We start from the raw sequence: 20,691 nt of genomic DNA on the forward strand, positions 1-20,691 counted from the left end.
TACATACCTATTTGAAGGTTTGTGTCGAATTTGAATCGGGTTTTTAGGGCGGTGCTTAAGTGATCTTAGAAGTAAACAGCGGCTTTGAGAATGATGATCGCATGCAATGATGACGCAAAAAATGACTAGGTATCCCCCTTACCCCTGTCATTGTCCATTTCTTGTTTTTAAACGATGAGAGAAGTGCTACACCAGGTGGAGAGAGATTGTAAGACAGAAATAGTTGCTTTATGCGTCATGCTGTACGTTACGACATGACATGTCACGATGTAACGGAGGGTCCGTTTTTTCAACTTTTCTCCAATACTATAGAACCATTACCATGTCGATCAACGCTTGAATAGAAACCTAGTTCACACCCCCGATTTTGAAGTCAACACAGTCGCTACAATCCCATTAGTTTTCTTTGTAGCCTCGTTTGAATGTTGCGGTTGCGCACATTTGTACGAATGGGGTGAGTTTACGTTATCGTATCGTCATACCTGAGGAAAAGTGAAGATACCTAATAGAAAATGAGTCAAGTGAAAGTCACCCAGTAAAAAAGTATTTGGTTTTAAATATAGTTAAGTATTTAAAGTATACGTTTCAAATCGTTTATATTAAGCAAACTAGATGGCACTATTTTCGGATTTTTGTTTAAATTTACGGCTAGCCTGGGGCGATCTCTAACACTCAGACAATTTATAAACAAAGCATGTGTGTTTAGTGAGTCCGCCAGATCAGAGGCAGTAGGGATGACTAGGGATGTTTTCTTGATTAAATACATACATTTTACAATTTTCCTGTCCTGCTAAGCATTCTAAATGTAACGAGTACTTTTGGGTGTCAGGAAAAAATTACCTTATTTTCTTTAGGAATGTAGTAAAGTAAAAGTTTTCAAAAATATAAATAGTAAAGTACAGATACCGCATAATAAACGTAGGTACTTTCCATCAGTGCTGTACCTACTATTCAAGTAAGGTTCCAACAAAGGGTAAGCCAACAATCACTGACATGGCGTTCAAAAATAATATTCTAATTGGCAAACAATAGTACTGCACAAAGAGTGAAACAATTACGCTGATTTGTTTTATTACGCTGGGACCATTGATTGACAGCCTACAGCATTAAAGAGTAACATGGGCAGATATAATTTTATACATTTTGGACGCAAAAATGTACAGAAATGTAACGTTACAAAATATTAACATATTAGCATAAAAATAGATACTGGGTGAAATTCTGTTAACGTAGCTAAATGGGGAAAATCACTCCTATTGTACAGGCATATCACAAGACTACTCATTTGTTTCCCCCACATTTGACAAAGCGAAAGCTTAGTTGGCTGGCCATTAATATAGTTCCACTGACTGCCTGTGCTTCGGTTTGGCCCTGTTGACGTTTAAAAAATAATTATCTGAATTTGCTTTAAAAACATTCACAGTAAGTAACGGGCATTTACATATGATGTAGTTATGTCTTTGTGAAATAATGGTTGTTTTGAATGTATTCGTATGTCTAGCTAAATGGAAATAGGTTTAATATGGTTGCTAGTAAGACGGGGCCTTGCTGACAACGCTGAGTTAGCTAGCCGCGTTAGCTTCGTTTTCTGGCTGTCGTAAGCAGTAACAGTTACTGTTAACAAAAAGTAAGGTTATTATTGCTAAATGTTAAGCGAAACGCTAGCGTTGAGTCCATCTTATTTCACCATTGGACTGCTTCAGACTCCCTGTTTTGTTGACAGTTGCCCAGACAGTAACGTTAGCTGGAATCGAGGTTAGTTCATGTAATATTAAACCTGTAACTTACTAATGGTAACTAGTAAGTTAGTGCGTGAACTGGTAGTTAGGGAATTAGCTTGCTACCGTTAACTAGCTAAGTTACCTGTCTACCATAACATGTTTTAAAATCTTACATTGCAAGTGTTTCGGTAACGTTAGGTACCTACAGGCGTTAAGATACTTCGCTAGTTAGCGAACGTTAACGTTAGTAGCTAACAGCATCCAGGGAAATTGCCTTCTAGCTAACATTAGCTAGCCACCTTAACTAATGTCGCTAACGTCAGCTAACTGTTAGCTACTTGGTTTGTTAGCCAAGTAGGTCCCTGTGTCACCTAGCGATATAACATGTACTTTATGGCCCCTGATATTAGTCATCACTCTGCTAGGTAACGTTTACGCCTGAAACTGACAACCGTTTTCCTGTTATTTTACAGATGCCAACAATTAAACTGCAAAGTTCAGATGGGGAGATCTTTGAGGTGGATGTGGAAATAGCAAAGCAGTCTGTGACAATAAAGACAATGCTGGAAGGTATGTATCTAGCTATGTACTCTGTAGTTATGCGGTTGTAACATGAGGTTGAACATCATTGACGTAGCCTACATAGCTATCAGTACATATTGCACAGTTCAGAAGGTAAAATACATTTATCAAAACTGTCTTGCAGCATCTGAGTGCACTTGTCTAATGGTTGTCTTTGACAGATTTGGGTATGGATGATGAAGGAGATGATGATCCAGTCCCCCTCCCGAATGTGAATGCGGCTATCCTCAAGAAGGTAAGTGGAGTGGACTCACTTTCACACATCCCATATCTGGTGCAATGGACTGAGGGACAGGTAAACTGTGTGGAGATGGCCATGGAGAACCTTAGTAAAGTGCCTGCTCCCAACCAGAGCTTGCTTTATTATCTATAATTCCATTCTCTGTTATATTGTACATTCATTCTATCCATAGTGGTACAATTCAATTGAACCCAAACCATGCTTGGCTTTTCTCCTAGAAGTGCAACATTTTGGCACAATTTGAAACCGATAAAAGTTAAACTTGTAGACAGAAGGATGGTCTCAAACCTGTAACATAGATCCTTACCTATGTGGGAGGCACTGTGAGAGTCCACGCTGATTGTAGGGATAGTTGTCCTTAGGGATGATCACTACAGTCCAGTGTTCATGTGGTCAATGGATGATTTGAAGAGTGTAACATAACAAAAGCGCCTCTCATAATCACTATAAACGAAATGGTGGGATTGTCTGCATCAGGTGTTTCGTCCATCCAACCAGTGCTAGTTGGATTAATACTGTGTGAAGGGTTGTAGGATTAAAGTTGACTTTTGTTATTTCCTCCCTGACAGATTGTACAATGTCTTGTGCATGCGTCTCTCCAACTGAGAGACAAGCTGCTTTGTTCAGCAACTGTATCCATGTAATTAATAGATTTAATTTTGTTTGGGGAATTACATTTTGTTTGGGGAAATGTGTTTGCATAGTTAGACAACTTACATGTCCTGCCTGGCTTGTGGTGAAACCTGTACTGAAACCTGAAGTTCAAGTAAAATGGAAAACCAATCTTGATGTCTGTCCTTAGGCTGTCAGTTTGGCTCTGACATCTGTAGAATAGCATTTCTATCTCTCTGCCAGAAGCATGAAGCTCCAAACAGAAACCTTCCTGTGTGCTCTGTGACCTCCTTCCTCAACTTAGGCCTTTGGAAACGGGACTGGATGGAAGAAGGACGCCTTCCATGTCTGACTGTTGATTCGCTCAGTGTGCTTGGACTAGTTGTTCTTCACTTTCCTCCCTACAGGTGATCCAGTGGTGCACCCACCATAAAGATGATCCCCCTCCCCCTGAGGATGACGAGAACAAGGAGAAAAGGACGGATGACATACCCGTCTGGGACCAGGAGTTCCTCAAAGTGGACCAAGGGACCCTCTTCGAACTTATTCTAGTGCGTACATACCGCCTCACACTCACAGGTAGTCTAGCGGTTAAGAGCGTTGGGCCAGTAACCGAGAAGTTGCTGGTTGGAATCCCCGAGCCGGCAAGGTGGAAAAATCTGTTGTTTTGCCCTTGAGCAAGGCAGTTAACCCCCAACCACAACAACTGCTCCCCGGGTGCCCGATGACGTGGACGTCGATTAAGGCAGCCCCCCACACCTCTGATTTAGAGGGGTTGGGTTAAATGCGGAAGACGCATTTCGGTTGAATGTATTCAGTTGTGCAACTGACTAGGTATCCCCTTTCCCACTCACAGAAAGAGTTTGACACCTGCACACTTACAAGGAGGAAGTGTCTCAGATCTTGAATTTAATTTAGGCGATGGTTAGCTCGCTGAACATACTGTTGTACAGCACTAGTAAAGTGCTTTGAGTGACAAGTAGGTGCTTAATAACATGTTATAATTAGAGGTAGTAGTTCATTACTAAAGGGCCTTACACACAGAGAGTCCATAACGCCAGCGACACCGCCCAGTTTATAAAGCATCAAACTCTGGTGGTACAAGTAGTGGCTGTTATGATACCTCTGGATTATCCCAAAAAACACAACCCAGAAAAAGGCATCCAGCCCCTGTAATTTGATTGGTCAATGAGGGGAGGCAAAAGTAACATTTTTGTATTTATTTTTTACCTTGAGCGTCCAATAAATTCCCTATGTAGGCGGCAAGTGAAGCCCCTACCTGTGGTAGTGTCACGGTGCTAATCTGCCGCCAGCTTTGCATAGAAACACATGGGGGCGGCTGCATTTTCTTTTCCTGTCTGTATGCGGCTCAGGAAGTATCAGGTATGTGCGTATTACATGAAACAAGCACACTTAATGCATTGGTTATTTTGCAGGGATTGTGCAAAACATTTTTGTAGTGCTGGGTGCTTTTAGGAACTGTGACACAAGTATATAATTTGAGCAGCAGGTTTGACCCAGCTCTTGAAACTTGTTTACATAGCATAAGCTTAGGGGTGAAATAGTTCACGTGGAAGCCAGGCATGTCGAAGCATTTGCAGTTGCTATCATTCATCCTCATTCTCTTATTTTTTATCTTATTTTATGTTTAGGCTGCAAACTATTTAGACATCAAAGGACTGCTAGATGTCACCTGCAAGACGGTGGCCAACATGATCAAAGGAAAGACCCCAGAGGAGATCAGGAAGACGTTCAACATCAAAAATGACTTCACAGAGGAAGAGGAAGCCCAGGTAATAAGGCCTTTTGTGGTTCTCAGGACGCCTCCCATATGGCACTCTATTCTCTACCAGTGGTTCCCAAACTTTTTATAGTCTCGTACCCCTTCAAACATTCAACCTCCAGCTGCGTACCCCCTCTACCACCAGGGTCAGCGCACTATCAAATGTTGTTTTTTGCCGTCATTGTAAGCCTGCCACACACACTATACGATACATTTATTAAACATAAGAATTTGTGAGTTTTTGTCACAACCCGGCTTGTGGGAAGTGACAAAAGAGCTCTTATAGGACCAGGGCACAAATAACAATATAATCAATAATTTTGCTCTTTATTTAACCATCTTACATATAAAACCTTATTTGTTAATTGAAAATTGTGAATAACTCACCACAGGTTAATGAGAAGGGTGTGCTTGAAAGGATGCACATAACTCTGTGATGTTGTATTGGAGAGAGTCTCAGTCTTAAATCATTTTCCACACAGTCTGTGCCTTAATGTTTTCATGCTAGTGAGGGCCGAGAATCCGCTCTCACATAGGTACGTGGTTGCAAAGGGCATCAGTGTCTTAACAGCGCGATTAGTCAAGGCAAGACACTGAGCGCAGCCCTATCTCGAAGTCTGGCACTGGCTTCTGATTTAAATTACATTTTTACTGAACCGCTTGTTGCAATTTCGATGAGGCTCTCTTGTTCAGATACCGGTAAGTGGACTGGAGGCAAGGCATGAAAGGGATAACGAATCCAGTTGTTTGGGTCATCCGTTTCGGGAAAGTACCTGCGTTATTGCGCACCCAAGTCACTCAGGCGCTTCGCTATATCACATTTGACATTGTCCGTAAGCTTGACTTCATTTGCACACACAAAATCATATAATGATGGAAAGACCTGTGTGTTGTCCTTGTTAATGCAGACAGAAAAGAGCTCCAACTTCTTAATCATAGCCTCAATTTTGTCCCGCACATTGAATATAGTTGCGGAGAGTCCCTATAATCCTAGATTCAGATCATTCAGGCGAGAAAAAACATCACCCAGATTGGCCAGTGGTGTGAGAAACTCGTCATCATGCAAGCGGTCAGACTAGTGGAAATTATGGTCAGTAAAACATTTTTTAACCTCATCTCTCAATTCAAAAAAACGTGTCAATACTTTGCCTCTTGTAAAAGTTTTACATGGTCGCTGCCCATATCATTGCATGATGCAGAAAATACACGAGAGTTCAGGGGCCTTGCTTTAACTTCTCTGCGCTACGGATCCCTTTTACGGGATCATTTTCCTAAACAACCGCTGAATTGCAGGGCGCAAAATATTACTAAAAATATTTATAATCATGCAATCACAAGTGAAATATACCAAAACACAGCTTAGCTTGTTGTTAATCCACCTATCGTGTCAGATTTTGAAAATATGCTTTGCAACGAAAGCAATCTAAGCTTTTGTGAGTGTATCAATCAATGCTAGAACAGTTAGCCTTATATTAGCTTGGTTAGCTTGGTTCAATATATCCACATAATTTTCCTACCTCATGATGCCATCTCTTTTGTGAAGTGCACCAGTCCCTCCTGCAGCAAAGCACCCCCACAACATGATGCTGCAGCCCCCGTGCTTCACGGTTGGGAAGGTGATCTTTGGCTTGCAAGCCTCGCCCTTTTTCCTCCAAACATAACGATGGTCATTATGACCAAACAGTTCTATTTTCTTTTCATCAGACCAGAGGACATTTCTCCAAAAAGTATGATCTTTGTCCCCATGTGCAGTTGCAAACCGTAGTCTGGCTTTTTTATGGCGGTTTTGGAGCAGTGGCTTCTTCCTTGCTGAGCGGCCTTTCAGGTTATGACGATATAGGACTCGTTTTTACTGTGGATATAGATACTTTTGTACCCGTTTCCTCCAGCATCTTCACATGGTCCTTTGCTGTGCTGGGATTGATTTGCACCTATCGCACCAAAGTACGTTCATCGCTTGGAGACAGAATGAGTCTCATTCCTGAGCGTTATGATGGTTGCGTGGTCCCATGGTGTTTATACTCCGTACTATTGATTCAGCTGCGGGATCGGGGCACCACCAGTACAGAGCTTGCTCAGGGATGGCAGCAGGCAGGTGTTAGTGCATCTGCACACACAGTGAGGCGAAGACTTTTGGAGGATGGCCTGGTGTCAAGAAGGGCAGCAAAGAAGCCCCTTCTCTCCAGGAAAAACATCAGGGACAGACTGATATTCTGCAAAAGGTACAGGGATAGGACTGCTGAGGACTGGTGTAAAGTCATTTTCTCTGGTGAATCCCCTTTCCGATTGTTTGGCGGCATCCGGAAAAAAGCTTGTCCGGAGAAGACAAGGTGAGCGCTACCATCAGTCCTGTGTCATGCCAATAGTAAAGCATCCTGAGACCATTCATGTTTGGGGTTGCTTCTCAGCCAAGGGAGTGGGCTCACTCACAATTTTGCCTAAGAACACAGCCATGAATAAAGAATGGTACCAACACATCCTCCTAGAGCAACTTCTCCCAACCATCCAAGAACAGTTTGATGACGAACAATGCCTTTTCCAGCATGATGGAGCACCTTGCCATACGGTAAAAGTGATAACTAAGTGACTCGGGGAACAAAACATTGATATTTTGGGTCCATGGCCAGGAATCTCCCCACACCTTAATCCATTTGAGAACTTGTGGTCAATATTTAAGAGCCGGGTGGACAAACAAAACCACTCAAACTCTGACAAACTCCAAGCATTGATTATGCAAGAATGGGCTCGCATCAGTCAGGATGTGGCCCAGAAGTTAATTGACAGCATGCCAGAGCGGATTGCAGAGGTCTTGAAAAAGAAGGGTCAACACTGCAAATATTGACTCTTTGCATCAACTTCATGTAATTGTCAATAAAAGCCTTTGACACTTATGAAATGCTTGTAATTATACTTCAGTATTCCATAGTAACATCTGACAAAAAATATCTAATGACACTGATGCAGCAAACTTTGTGGAAATTAATATTTGTGTCATTCTCAAAACTTTTGGTCACGACTGTATACCAGGAACTGTGCCAGGCCCGCCACGTCTGACACATCCAGCTGTAACGCATATAATTCACTGGCTTGTACGCGAAGTAGTAATTGTTTCAAAACATCTCCTGCCATGTCACTGATGAGTCGTGAAACAGTGTTGTTTGATGAAGGCATTGTCTGTATAGTTTTTTGGGCCTTTTCCTCCAGCATTGTTCCAGCCATATCCACAGCAGCAGGAAGAATTAAGTCCTCCACAATAGTATGGGGCTTGCCTGTCTTAGACACTTGGTAGCTCACTATATAAGATGCTTCTAGCCCCTTCTAATTAATGGTATCTGTTGCTTTTATACATGTCTTACAACTCGAAATTCGTCTTTATTCTCGCTCAAACTCCCATGGCTTAATTTTTTAAATGGTCATGCTTTGTTTCTAAATGTCTGCGCAAGAGTGGAGGTTTCCAGTGAGAGAGTAACAGTTAATGTGATTGGATGTTAATTATTTGACTAGGCTACCTGTATTTGACATTCTGTTGTTATTTCACTGAACACTAGATGGTTTTATGTTATTTTTGGCAGTGAAACGAGGCTACTCGGGCGAGAAAAAAAACTCACATGTATAGCCCTGTTAGAAAATATAAATGTACTGTTTGAAAATGTGAAGTATTAAAAAATAACTTATATAATTTGCGTACCCCAGTTTGGGAATACCTGCTCTATACTATTCTATACAGTGCCTTACTTTTGATTTGACCAGAGCCCGTGGTGCACTATAAAAGGAATAGGGTGCCATTTGGGTCATAACCTCAGTCCTGAACACAGAGCTCCTGTGATAATATGCATCTGACTGATGTGACACTGTGTTGCCTTTCCATTGTCTCCCCCCTCAGGTACGCAAGGAGAACCAGTGGTGTGAAGAGAAATAGAGGAGGATGCTGCCAACACTAACACACTGAAAGGATTGTTCCAGTAATTGGTTGCGCTGCGTTGTTCATACTTGTTAATATTACATTTAGTCTATTAGAGTGACAGATCTCCCCCCGTGTACTCATAGCATGACCATTTCCATTGCTTGTATGGTGCGAAATAATAAAAATAGTAGCTATTTCATGTTTTTACACATTTTACTTCACTTTATATTCACATGAGAGTCTGGGTATTCTTTCCAATTTTTAGAGTAGATGCACCGCTCTCCCTGTTTTCAATTGCTATAGTATTTTTTATTGGACATGTTTATATATTTTTTGTTGTTGAGTCAACTGAAATGATGGCTCAATGCTCAATTTTGTAATTGCAGACTCTTCTGTGCCGTTGTTTTAACGTCAACTTAGGGAGACAAGCGTTCATAGGACATTTGAAGTGGGGGTGAATGTGTGAAATGTCCTGTGGACTGGAAATACGTGTTGAAGTGTGTGTGCTGTCTTTCACACAACTTATGGTATTTACCTATTGAGATTGGAATCTTTTCTCAGTTCTGCTCTGAAGACGAAATTTAGGATTACTATTCAATTCTAGGAGTAAGTAAATTAATTAAAAGAATGTTGTCTGTCTGCTGTTTGTGATTGCTTGTACATCTTATGTGAAATAGGAGACTGATCCAGATTTTCAAAATACTTTAATACACAAAACAATGAGTATTACATTGAGAGCAGAAGTCGTTCAATGTGTAAAAAAAAAAATACAAAAGGTGGACCGTTTAGTACACTACTTTTTCGTGTGGTCATTTTTTGATATGAGCTGTTTTGTCCCCAAATCTAAGCTGTGTGGTAGCTTTAGCATCTTCTGATGGACTATCAGCCTATAGTATCTCCAATGTAAGCAGAGTTAAATGCTTGCAAGCAGTAAATTAACCATTGTTTTTTCACATGTATTTTTGGTACACTTAGGTGGAACATGCACACACTGAAAATGACATCTGTGGTAACTTCAATGAAAGGCAAAGCTAATGCAAAACTTACCCACAAAATGCGTTTTCTCTGAGTAGGAAAACGTTAAAAAACATGTATTGCTTCAGAAATGGTTGAGAGACTAAACAGAACTTTGTAAAACCCTTTACATAACATATAAAAGTTTATTTATAGAGGGAATTCAACATTTATAAAACTTTACAACACGTTGAAATATGGGACCCATTTGGTCTTTAGTTTACAGAATAGCAGAACGCTTATTCAGTGTGAGGCAGTCCAGAGACTGCTGAATGTATTGTTCCCCTTGATGAAATCTATCTGGCGTTGTCTACAACCTTACGTTAGTCCCGCGATATCTGACACCACTGGCTCGATTTTTACAGAACTTGGGTGAATGATGCTTCTTGCCATAGAGATCTGGCATTTACAAAATGACACAGATTGGCCCAAGGGGGCCACTATAGTAATCAACTAAATTTCCAAACTTTAAACAAGCATATGTCCTGTCCCGTTTGAGCCACAGTCATTACTTTTTAACATTACATTTTTTACATATATGCATCTCCTTATGAGAAACACGTTTCCCATTAGAACCTATAAGCTCGGTCCATTACATACAGCGAAGGATAATTATTACTTAAAAAAAAAAAATGAATACACAGAAAATACGTTCTAATTGTTGTCACTAACTGTGGGGGCACTGATTCGTTCGTGGGGGATGACATGTTTACCATTGCCTTGTTTTTTTGTTATATAATGGAGGCTTTTTGACACCAGCAAACAAATTCATCTTCCAAACTGTGTGCATCCATATGAACAAACACCAAGAATGTCTTAATTCTGTGTGAGAAACCTACATCAAAATAATGTATCAAGAATTTAACTGACAAGCAGGAAGTGCCTAAAACAAATGAATATAACATAGAGATGATTCTCTCCAAGGGGAGACAATAACATGTTTACTCAGCGAAAAAAATATATAATTTCTACCTTATAGTTTCAACCTTATATCACATTGTTAATCAATATAAATACTATATGTTGGAAAAGGTTCCTTTGACACATCTGAATGTAAGTCTTATGAAAAGGAGGAGCACAGTACTCTGTAAAAATCTTTGGAAAAGGAATCAATTTGACTTGAGGCAGTTTGAATAGAAGCAATCATCCCTGTACATACAGTACTGCCTTCAGTACAGCAATGTGAAAATGACATGAGCACTTAATAAATCAGTCAGGTTGTCAGTCAGTCATATTGATGTGAATGTCATCCTTGATCCTCTCCCAGACTCGTTGGCTCCCTTGTTGTTTTGGGATATTTGTGGTGTTGCTTCCCACTCCAGGTCTGCTCCTGATTGGGTTGGTTGTGTCTGTGTGTGTTGGAATGGTGGGAGGCAGTGTGAGAGGGGACAGGGCAGGTGAGGCAGCTGGCTAGTGAGACTTGGGCAGGGTACAGTCATGATGATGATGATGGATATTGTCGTGCTGTTGGGATGATTCTATTAAAGCTTTGAAAGACAGTTCTGTGGTCTTGGATTTTGAGAGGATACGGGGTGTGTTTTTGCTGGGCTGGAGGTGCAAGGGGGAAGCAGGCAAAGGGGAGCTGGGGTGCTGAGGGGGGACGCCGTCAACGGGGGAGAGGGGCGAGTCTATAGCGCTTCCATCGGAAGAAGTGGGGCTGGTGCACCATCCTCCTTGAAGGTATCGAATGCACTTCTTTTTCCTCCTAGGAACAGTCAAGAGAGTTATCTGTGAATAAAGCGTGGATGCAAAGTGTCACCAGAATGAACTTTTGACTGTTTTCAACATGATTGAATTGAGTTTTCGGTCAAGGCGAGAGATATTTAACTGCAAATCCATTGAATACCATCGAATATGTATGGATCATTCAATGCCATTTCCTTGATTTTTGTGGTTGTTGTAATGAACATTATAAATGTGTTCTAAGCTTAATTGTTAACAAACAGCAGCTGTTTGCCTCTTCTTCAACCAAATACAAAACCAAAGTAGCACACCTTATCTCATGATCATTACCAGAATATAACGTGAGTCACTTGGTGCCACCGCAAGTAAAGGCGCGAGAACATATTTAGGGAGAGAGAGGGAGAGCGATTCTAAATGTCAGAGTTCACCATCAAAAGCTGCACTGCCTGACCACATGAATGGAGAAAGTTGAGGGCAGATGAGCATGAGAAATGCTATCAAAGTGCAGAGCAGCGGTGCATGTGCAAGAGAGTGTGCGTTCATCTGCGGTGATCAGGATTCGCACTAACCACATTCGCCTCCCTTTGTTCTCTCGCAGCACACACACACAGTGGTAAGGAGATTTCCATGATGTGACAGCGCGGTGGGGAAGACACTGTGGCATGATGGAGTTGAGGGGAGTGGCAGGCTTTCTTCACACCTCTACACTGATGTTAACAGATTGAGTTGGTAAAAAAGGTGCTGATGATGAGCATGACCGATCATCCATCCACTGCTTTGTCATTTCACCAATAACATAACCAAGAAATGGCTGTTTTAAGCAGCGAGCATCTCTGTGTGAAACCTTTTTCTCCCCTCAGACATACAGGACCCCTCCCACTTTCCTTTGATCAGCATCACCCACCAATCCCTGAGGAGACACCCCATCACCAGCCAGTAAAGCAACTTTAGCCCCCCCCCTGTGCTGGTTCTCTACCTGTAGGGGGCAATGTGGGTCACAAAACACAGGTTAGTGAGATGAGTGCATGCGGAGCACAGCAGGGGGCTGAGGCGCGCTCAGAGGAGGGAGAGAGGGGTAGCAGACCAAGAGGTACACACCTGCAGGGACCGCACCAGTCCGTTTGTTGGTTGAGGCCGAAGCGAGCTCTGCATTTCTTAGGAGAGCCAGGGTCTGAGCACAAGGCAGCATGCGCACACGAAATAAGTTAGGAAAGAGAGGGAGAGATGAAGAAAGAGAGAGAGGGTGATGGAGAGAGAGAGATTAGATCAAGAGGTCAGGGCAGAAGTTGAAGCATTGACAGAGATGGTAAATCAGAAAGCCATCAAATCAGACTGTTAGTGCCCAATTACTGAGTAGGAGTTAACACCAACAGCCAGAACAGAGTAGATGGAGCAGGACTCCATTCAGGACACAGGCCATTAGAGAGGAGAGGAAAAGCTTTCACACTCTGTTAGTTAGAGCAGCAGTGACCCAGTCAGAGTACACACCAATTATAGAAGTGTGTACGGCTAGGGGATAGTCGACCAGGAAAGTTGTTTCAAGCGATAGAATAAGGGTTGAATGGAAGTATATCGTATTGAAGCTCAGGGTTGGTCCGGGAGTTTGGTAGAGAAGAGAGAGAGAGGACATTACCTGCTGAGGAGTCCTGCTGCTTCTCTCTTTTTCTTCTCTTCTTCTTGCCCTGTTGGAACACACAACCAGACACACAGAGAGTCAGTAGGGGAAACACAACCAGACACACAGAGAGTCAGTAGGGGAAACACAACCAGACACACAGAGAGTCAGTAGGGGAAACACAACCAGACACACAGAGAGTCAGTAGGGGAAACACAACCAGACACACAGAGAGTCAGTAGGGGAAACACAACCAGACACACAGAGAGTCAGTAGGGGAAACACAACCAGACACACAGAGAGTCAGTAGGGGAAACACAACCAGACACACAGAGAGTCAGTAGGGGAAACACGTTTCTATGTTATCTGTAAGTGATATCTCTATGAAGACATGGGAGAACCATGTTATGATATTCACCATGTTCATGAGTCTCGTGTACCAGAGACGCACAATTCACAAGTCATGGACTGGGGTCTGAGGACAGTTGATCATCCAGGCCACAAATGACTATATTTGACTGTAAATATCCACAGTAATGGATTCTCCTGCCACCACCATACTAGAGGGCGACCTCTACACCATACTGTTTTAAAGTCCATGGGCTATACAGTGGGACCTTAATGGCAGCACAGACACGGTCGGGGTTGTTATGCTGAAGAGAGTGATTCAGTCTGGAGTGGCATATTGGCGAGAGGATGTGGGAACAGCTCTTTGATGCCTACGCAGAGACTCGTCTACCCTCGCTGCTCCCTGAAGCAGAGTGTGTGTGGTTATGACCTACGGGAGAAAACCCCACGACTGTGTGGGTGGCCTTCCTTTTCCTGTTTTGCTAACAGATCACATGACTACCCTTGTTTTCTGGCTTGTGTTTGGGAACGGTAGACTATAGCAGGGGGTAGACTATAGCAGGGGGTAGACTAAAGCAGGGGGTAGACTAGAGCAGGGGGTAGACTATAGCAGGGGGTAGACTAGAGCAGGGGGTAGACTACAGCAGGGGGTAGACTAGAGCAGGGGGTAGACTAGAACAGGGGGTAGACTAGAGCAGGGGGTAGACTAGAGCAGGGGGTAGACTATAGCAGGGGGTAGACTAGAGCAGAGGGTAGACTACAGCAGGGGGTAGACTATAGCAGGGGGTAGACTAGAGCAGGGGGTAGACTAGAGCAGGGGGTAGACTAGAGCAGGGGGTAGACTATAGCAGGGGGTAGACTATAGCAGGGAGTAGACTATAGTAGGGGGTAGATTAGAGCAGGGGGTAGACTAGAGCAGGGGGTAGACTAGAGCAGGGGTAGACTAGAGCAGGGGGTAGACTAGAGCAGGGGGTAGACTAGAGCAGGGGGTAGACTAGAGCAGGGGGTAGATTAGAGCAGGGGGTAGACTATAGCAGGGGGTAGACTATAGCAGGGGGTAGATTAGAGCAGGGGGTATACTAGAGCAGGGGGTAGACTACAGCAGGGGGTAGACTATAGCAGGGAGTAGACTATAGTAGGGGGTAGATTAGAGCAGGGGGTAGACTAGAGCAGGGGGTAGACTAGAGCAGGGGGTAGACTAGAGCAGGGGTAGACTAGAGCAGGGGGTAGACTATAGCAGGGGGTAGACTATAGCAGGGGGTAGACTATAGCAGGGGGTAGACTATAGCAGGGGGTAGACTATAGCAGGGAGTAGACTATAGTAGGGGGTAGATTAGAGCAGGGGGTAGACTAGAGCAGGGGGTAGACTACAGCAGGGGGTAGACTATAGCAGGGAGTAGACTATAGTAGGGGGTAGATTAGAACAGGGGGTAGACTAGAACAGGGGGTAGACTATAGCAGGGGGTAGACTAAAGCAGGGGGTAGACTAGAGCAGGGGGTAGACTAGAACATGGGGTAGACTAGAGCAGGGGGTAGACTAGAGCAGGGGGTAGACTAGAGCAGGGGGTAGACTAGAGCAGGGGGTAGACTAGATCAGGGGTAGACTAGAGCAGGGGGTAGACTAGAGCAGGGGTTAGACTAGAGCAGGGGGTAGACTAGAGCAGGTGGTAGACCATAGCAGAGGGTAGACCATAGCAGGGGGTAGACCATAGCAGGGGGTAGACCATAGCAGGGGGTAGACCAGAGCAGGAGGTAGACTAGAGCAGGGGTTAGACTAGAGCAGGGGGTAGACTAGAGCAGGGGGTAGACTAGAGCAGGGGGTAGACTAGAGCAGGGGGTAGACTAGAGCAGGGGGTAGACTAGAGCAGGGGGTAGACTAGAGCAGGGGGTAGACTAGAGCAGGGGGTAGACTAGAGCAGGGGGTAGACTATAGCAGGGGGTAGACTAGAGCAGGGGGTAGACTAGAGCAGGGGGTAGACTAGAGCAGGGGGTAGACTAGAGCAGGGGGTAGACTAGAGCAGGGGGTAGACTAGAGCAGGGGGTAGACTAGAGCAGGGGGTAGACTAGAGCAGGGGGTAGACTAGATCAGGGGTAGACTAGAGCAGGGGGTAGACTAGAGCAGGGGTTAGACTAGAGCAGGGGGTAGACCAGAGCAGGTGGTAGACCATAGCAGAGGGTAGACCATAGCAGGGGGTAGACCATAGCAGGGGGTAGACCATAGCAGGGGGTAGACCAGAGCAGGAGGTAGACTAGAGCAGGGGTTAGACTAGAGCAGGGGGTAGACTAGAGCAGGGGGTAGACTAGAGCAGGGGGTAGACTAGAGCAGGGGGTAGACTAGAGCAGGGGGTAGACTAGAGCAGGGGGTAGACTAGAGCAGGGGGTAGACTAGAGCAGGGGGTAGACTAGAGCAGGGGGTAGACTAGAGCAGGGGGTAGACTAGAGCAGGGGGTAGACTAGAGCAGGGGGTAGACTAGAGCAGGGGGTAGACTAGAGCAGGGGGTAGACTAGAGCAGGGGGTAGACTAGAGCAGGGGTAGACTATAGCAGGGGGTAGACTAGAGCAGGGGGTAGACTATAGTAGGGGGTAGACTATAGCAGGGGGTAGACTAGAGCAGGGGGTAGACTAGAGCAGGGGGTAGACTAGAGCAGGGGGTAGACTAGAGCAGGGGGTAGACTACAGCAGGGGGTAGACTAGAGCAGGGGGTAGACTAGAGCAGGGGGTAGACTATAGTAGGGGGTAGACTAGAGCAGGGGGTAGACTAGAGCAGGGGGTAGACTATAGTAGGGGGTAGACTATAGCAGGGGGTAGACTAGAGCAGGGGGTAGACTAGAGCAGGGGGTAGACTAGAGCAGGGGGTAGACTAGAGCAGGGGGTAGATTAGAGCAGGGGGTAGACTATAGTAGGGGGTAGACTATAGCAGGGGGTAGACTAGAGCAGGGGGTAGACTAGAGCAGGGGGTAGACTAGAGCAGGGGGTAGACTAGAGCTGGGGTTAGACTAGAGCAGGGGGTAGACTAGAGCAGGGGTTAGACTAGAGCAGGTGGTAGACTAGATCAGGGGGTAGACTAGATCAGGGGGTAGACTAGAGCAGGGGGTAGACTAGAGCAGGGGTTAGACTAGAGCAGGGGGTAGACTAGAGCAGGGGGTAGATTAGAGCAGGGGGTAGACTATAGTAGGGGGTAGACTATAGCAGGGGGTAGACTAGAGCAGGGGGTAGACTAGAGCAGGGGGTAGACTATAGCAGGGGGTAGACTAGAGCAGGGGGTAGACTAGAGCAGGGGGTAGACTAGAGCAGGGGGTAGACTAGAGCAGGGGTAGACTAGAGCAGGGGGTAGACTAGAGCAGGGGGTAGACTAGAGCAGGGGGTAGATTAGAGCAGGGGGTAGACTAGAGCAGGGGGTAGACTAGAGCAGGGGGTAGACTAGAGCAGGGGGTAGACTAGAGCAGGGGGTAGACTAGAGCAGGGGGTAGACTATAGTAGGGGGTAGACTATAGCAGGGGGTAGACTAGAGCAGGGGGTAGACTAGAGCAGGGGGTAGACTAGAGCAGGGGGTAGACTAGAGCAGGGGGTAGACTAGAGCAGGGGGTAGACTAGAGCAGGGGGTAGACTAGAGCAGGGGGTAGACTAGATCAGGGGGTAGACTAGAGCAGGGGGTAGACTAGAGCAGGGGGTAGACTAGAGCAGGGGGTAGACTAGAGCAGGGGGTAGACTAGAGCAGGGGGTAGACTAGAGCAGGGGGTAGACTAGAGCAGGGGGTAGACTAGAGCAGGGGGTAGACTAGAGCAGGGGGTAGACTAGATCAGGGGGTAGACTAGAGCAGGGGGTAGACTAGAGCAGGGGGTAGACTAGAGCAGGGGGTAGACTAGATCAGGGGGTAGACTACAGCAGGGGGTAGACTAGAGCAGGGGGTAGACTAGAGCAGGGGTAGACTAGAGCAGGGGGTAGACTAGAGCAGGGGTAGACTAGAGCAGGGGGTAGACTAGATCAGGGGGTAGACTAGATCAGGGGGTAGACTAGAGCAGGGGGTAGACTAGATCAGGGGGTAGACTACAGCAGGGGGTAGACTAGAGCAGGGGGTAGACTAGATCAGGGGGTAGACTAGAGCAGGGGGTAGACTAGAGCAGGGGGTAGACTAGATCAGGGGGTAGACTAGAGCAGGGGGTAGACTAGAGCAGGGGGTAGACTAGAGCAGGTGGTAGACTAGATCAGGGGGTAGACTACAGCAGGGGGTAGACTAGAGCAGGGGGTAGACTAGAGCAGGGGTAGACTAGAGCAGGGGGTAGACTAGATCAGGGGGTAGACTACAGCAGGGGGTAGACTAGAGCAGGGGGTAGACTAGAGCAGGGGTAGACTAGAGCAGGGGTAGACTAGAGCAGGGGGTAGACTAGAGCAGGGGGTAGACTAGAGCTGCAATTATTTTTAATGTGTTTTGGGACAGCATTTTCTCAGACTATTTTTGCATCTTTGGTGAAATCAGAAGATGGATACACGGAAATAGACAATGTGTTAAAGAGTAAAATGTATGTTCACATAAAAAAAACTTCATCCATAGTACATTGCATCATGTTAATCTGATTTATATTAAATCAGATGCAGTCGTAAAAGCTTCATGCACAACCTCATTGACAATGCCACCACTACCAGCTCGTAACCCTCTTTACCCTAACCAGCTAATCTCACAACTATCCACAGCCAAGAGAGAGAGAGAGAAATGAGAGAGCCAAGTCCCTATCGTGTGTTATGATACAGAAGCCCAAACTCTATCAAGCCAAGGAAAGGAAATAGGATGTGTAAAAGATCTCCAGGAAGGAAAGAAAGTGAACTCTCTCCCTTTGAGACTCATCCTGTCTGTTTTCATATGGGGTGAGAGAAGACTGGCAATTATAGTCCAGAAAAAACACCTCCCATAGCAATACATGCAGATACATAGCTTCCATAACATTAGCCACCTCCCCTCTGTGCCGGCCCTAAGGGAGGATATAGCCTAACAGTGGTCCCCCAAAGCCCAGAATCCTCTCCAGCCCAGCTACCAGTTGTCCTTTCCCTCTCAACAGTCCGAGCCTCACTGCCTGAGGAGAGCAAGCCAAAGCCACCCTGCTGTTAGTAGAGCGGGTAAGGGGGGTAAAATGTGTGCCCTACCCAATCAGCTTTACTCTTTTCCCCCGCGCACCCTCTAAGGCCTGCATCCTGGAAGAGTTCAACAGCAACTTCACAATTGAGCATAGCACAGAAGAGTAGTTAAGCAACAAACATTACATAGAGACGTTAACATGTCTCTACTACACATCATATTTATCTGAACAGTATTTGAAGCAATTCTCCTAACTACTTATTAACTCATTTTACAAGCAAGCCCACTACTAATTACAGATTTCATAGTCAGTGCACATAAACTAAGGTCCAGTTACAACAGAAAAAGGTGCCCTCCATGCAGATAACTACCAGTGATATGGAAACCTATTCAAATAATACAGAGATGAGGGGAGCGGGAGGTTTGAAGCTGACTGTGTAATGCTATGTTTAATAAAAGCAAAACTCATCATGCGTCACTAACAGCGAAGCACTCAACAGCCAATTAAATCACCTCTCTGAACAGCACTGAACAGCCATTAATGACCAACTAATGTCTAGTACCATCTATCTCATTCTCAAACCCCACTCTAAAGGAATGGCATGCCAAGAGGTTATAACACTGGTCATAACACTACAGTCATAGACTAGTCCAGCATTTCCCAAACTCTGTCCTCAGGGCCTCAAGGGGTGCACGTTGTGGTTTTTACCCTAAAACTACACAGCTGATTCAAATGATCAAAGCTGGATGATTAGCTGATTATCTTGGCTGTGTAGTTCGAGGGTAAAAACCACAACGTGCACCCTTTGGGGTGGTCCCCAGGAGCGAGTGTGTCAAACCCTGGACTAGTCTCTGCACTGATACATTACGTACAATGTGCCAAATAAATACTGTCTAGATCAGAATAGGTTATATTTCTATGTGTAGACACTAGCCTTAATGATTGACAGTTGGCAGGGTGGGGTGATCATGCTCTGTGTGTGTGTGTGTGTGTGTGTGTGTGTGTGTGTGTGTGTGTGTGTGTGTGTGTGTGTGTGTGTGTGTGTGTGTGTGTGTGTGTGTGTGTGTGTGTGTGTGTGTGTGTGTGTGTGTGTGTGTGTGTGTGTGTGTGTGTGTGTGTAAGCAGGAAGAGGCGGCCCTTACGTAGTTGTCTCTGGCGGACCAGCTGGGGTAGAGTTGCATGTGTAGCTGCCGCTCCTTCCTGGCCAGCTCATAGTACTTGGCCTGCTCCTCCCGGGTCAGGGCGTGCCACTGCAGGGGAGACAGACACACACGCAAAACAAAGAAACCATTTAGATGTTGTTCATTAACCTAGCCAATGATGCAGAGACAATGATGAGATCAGAACTGTGACATCAGTTCCAATGACTACAACCTCTGTGCAGATCGTCTGAATGCTGATTGGCTAACAGCCGTGGTATATTTAAGCAAAAATGCCCGAGGAGGTGTGGTATATGGCCAATATACCATGACTAAGGGCTGTTCTTAGGCACGATGCACGACGTCGTACATAAAAACAGCCCTTAGCCCTGGTATATTGGCCATATATCACACCCCCCAAGCCTTATTGCTTAAATGACTAACATATAAAGGAAAGCCCACTGTTCCAAGTTTTGAGACAAGGACAGACAACATCACATATGGTATTCATCACATTCAGATATTTCTGCATCCAGGTCAATGGTATGGTGTCAGCAGTCAGTCAGGTGTAGGGGGTAACTCACAGGGTAGTAATTCACATTACTGACATATTTCTCTCAAGTCCATCTCTCATGTGTGAAATTAACAGCAGGGGATGAGATGAGGGATTTGGGAATTAATCTGTCTATGCTGCGTGAGTATTCATGGATGTGTGTGTTTCAGCAGTGTGTGTGTGTGTGTGCGTGCGTGTGTTTCAGAGCGAGTGTGTATGTTTCATTATGTGTTTGTGTGTGTGTGTTCTCGCTGCTCACCCTTCGGCCCAGTATCTGGTTGATGGCAGCGCTCTCCTTCAGTGTGCACTCAGCGATCACCTTGGCCCTCATCTCCTTCATGTACAGCATGAAAGCATTCAGAGGCTTCTTGATCACCGGCTTCTTGGGCTCCTTCTCCCGCTTGGGCTCCTGGTGAGGCTTACT

General features: G+C 45.2%; 2 protein-coding genes across 22 annotated transcripts in view; one reads left to right on the forward strand and one right to left on the reverse strand.

The window, feature by feature from the left end:
* Window positions 1-343: 343 nt before the first annotated feature.
* On the forward strand, window positions 344-9,040 carry skp1 (S-phase kinase-associated protein 1). 3 transcript variants are annotated; one of them, XM_071339449.1, is made up of 6 exons: window positions 344-454; window positions 2,195-2,291; window positions 2,465-2,538; window positions 3,564-3,707; window positions 4,809-4,949; window positions 8,823-9,040. In XM_071339449.1, exons 2-6 carry the CDS (start codon window positions 2,195-2,197, stop codon window positions 8,856-8,858), a joined length of 492 nt encoding a protein of 163 aa, XP_071195550.1. In that variant the 5' UTR covers window positions 344-454; the 3' UTR covers window positions 8,859-9,040. The 3 variants fall into 3 exon arrangements, with proteins under 3 accessions (XP_071195550.1, XP_071195549.1, XP_071195548.1); XM_071339448.1 differs by lacking the exon at window positions 344-454 and adding an exon at window positions 525-543; XM_071339447.1 differs by lacking the exon at window positions 344-454 and adding an exon at window positions 1,232-1,422.
* A 490-nt stretch (window positions 9,041-9,530) lies between these two features.
* tcf7 (transcription factor 7) overlaps window positions 9,531-20,691 on the reverse strand; it is a 69,163-nt gene continuing 58,002 nt past the window's right edge. For 4 of the 19 annotated variants that reach the window (XM_071339430.1, XM_071339429.1, XM_071339425.1 and 1 more), the window contains 6 exons: window positions 20,527-20,689; window positions 19,718-19,825; window positions 18,643-18,690; window positions 13,174-13,222; window positions 12,639-12,711; window positions 9,531-11,562 (listed from right to left, as the gene is read on the reverse strand). In XM_071339430.1, coding sequence (XP_071195531.1) covers window positions 11,268-11,562; window positions 12,639-12,711; window positions 13,174-13,222; window positions 18,643-18,690; window positions 19,718-19,825; window positions 20,527-20,689 — 736 coding nt within the window. In that variant the 3' untranslated portion in view covers window positions 9,531-11,267. Of the gene's footprint in view, window positions 11,586-12,638; window positions 12,712-13,173; window positions 13,223-18,642; window positions 18,711-19,717; window positions 19,826-20,526; window positions 20,690-20,691 lie in introns of all 19 variants that reach the window. The other 15 variants (XM_071339432.1, XM_071339431.1, XM_071339427.1 and 12 more) reach the window with 10 other exon arrangements.

This window comes from Salvelinus alpinus, chromosome 13 (assembly GCF_045679555.1).
Source record: "Salvelinus alpinus chromosome 13, SLU_Salpinus.1, whole genome shotgun sequence".
NCBI lineage: Eukaryota > Metazoa > Chordata > Actinopteri > Salmoniformes > Salmonidae > Salvelinus > Salvelinus alpinus.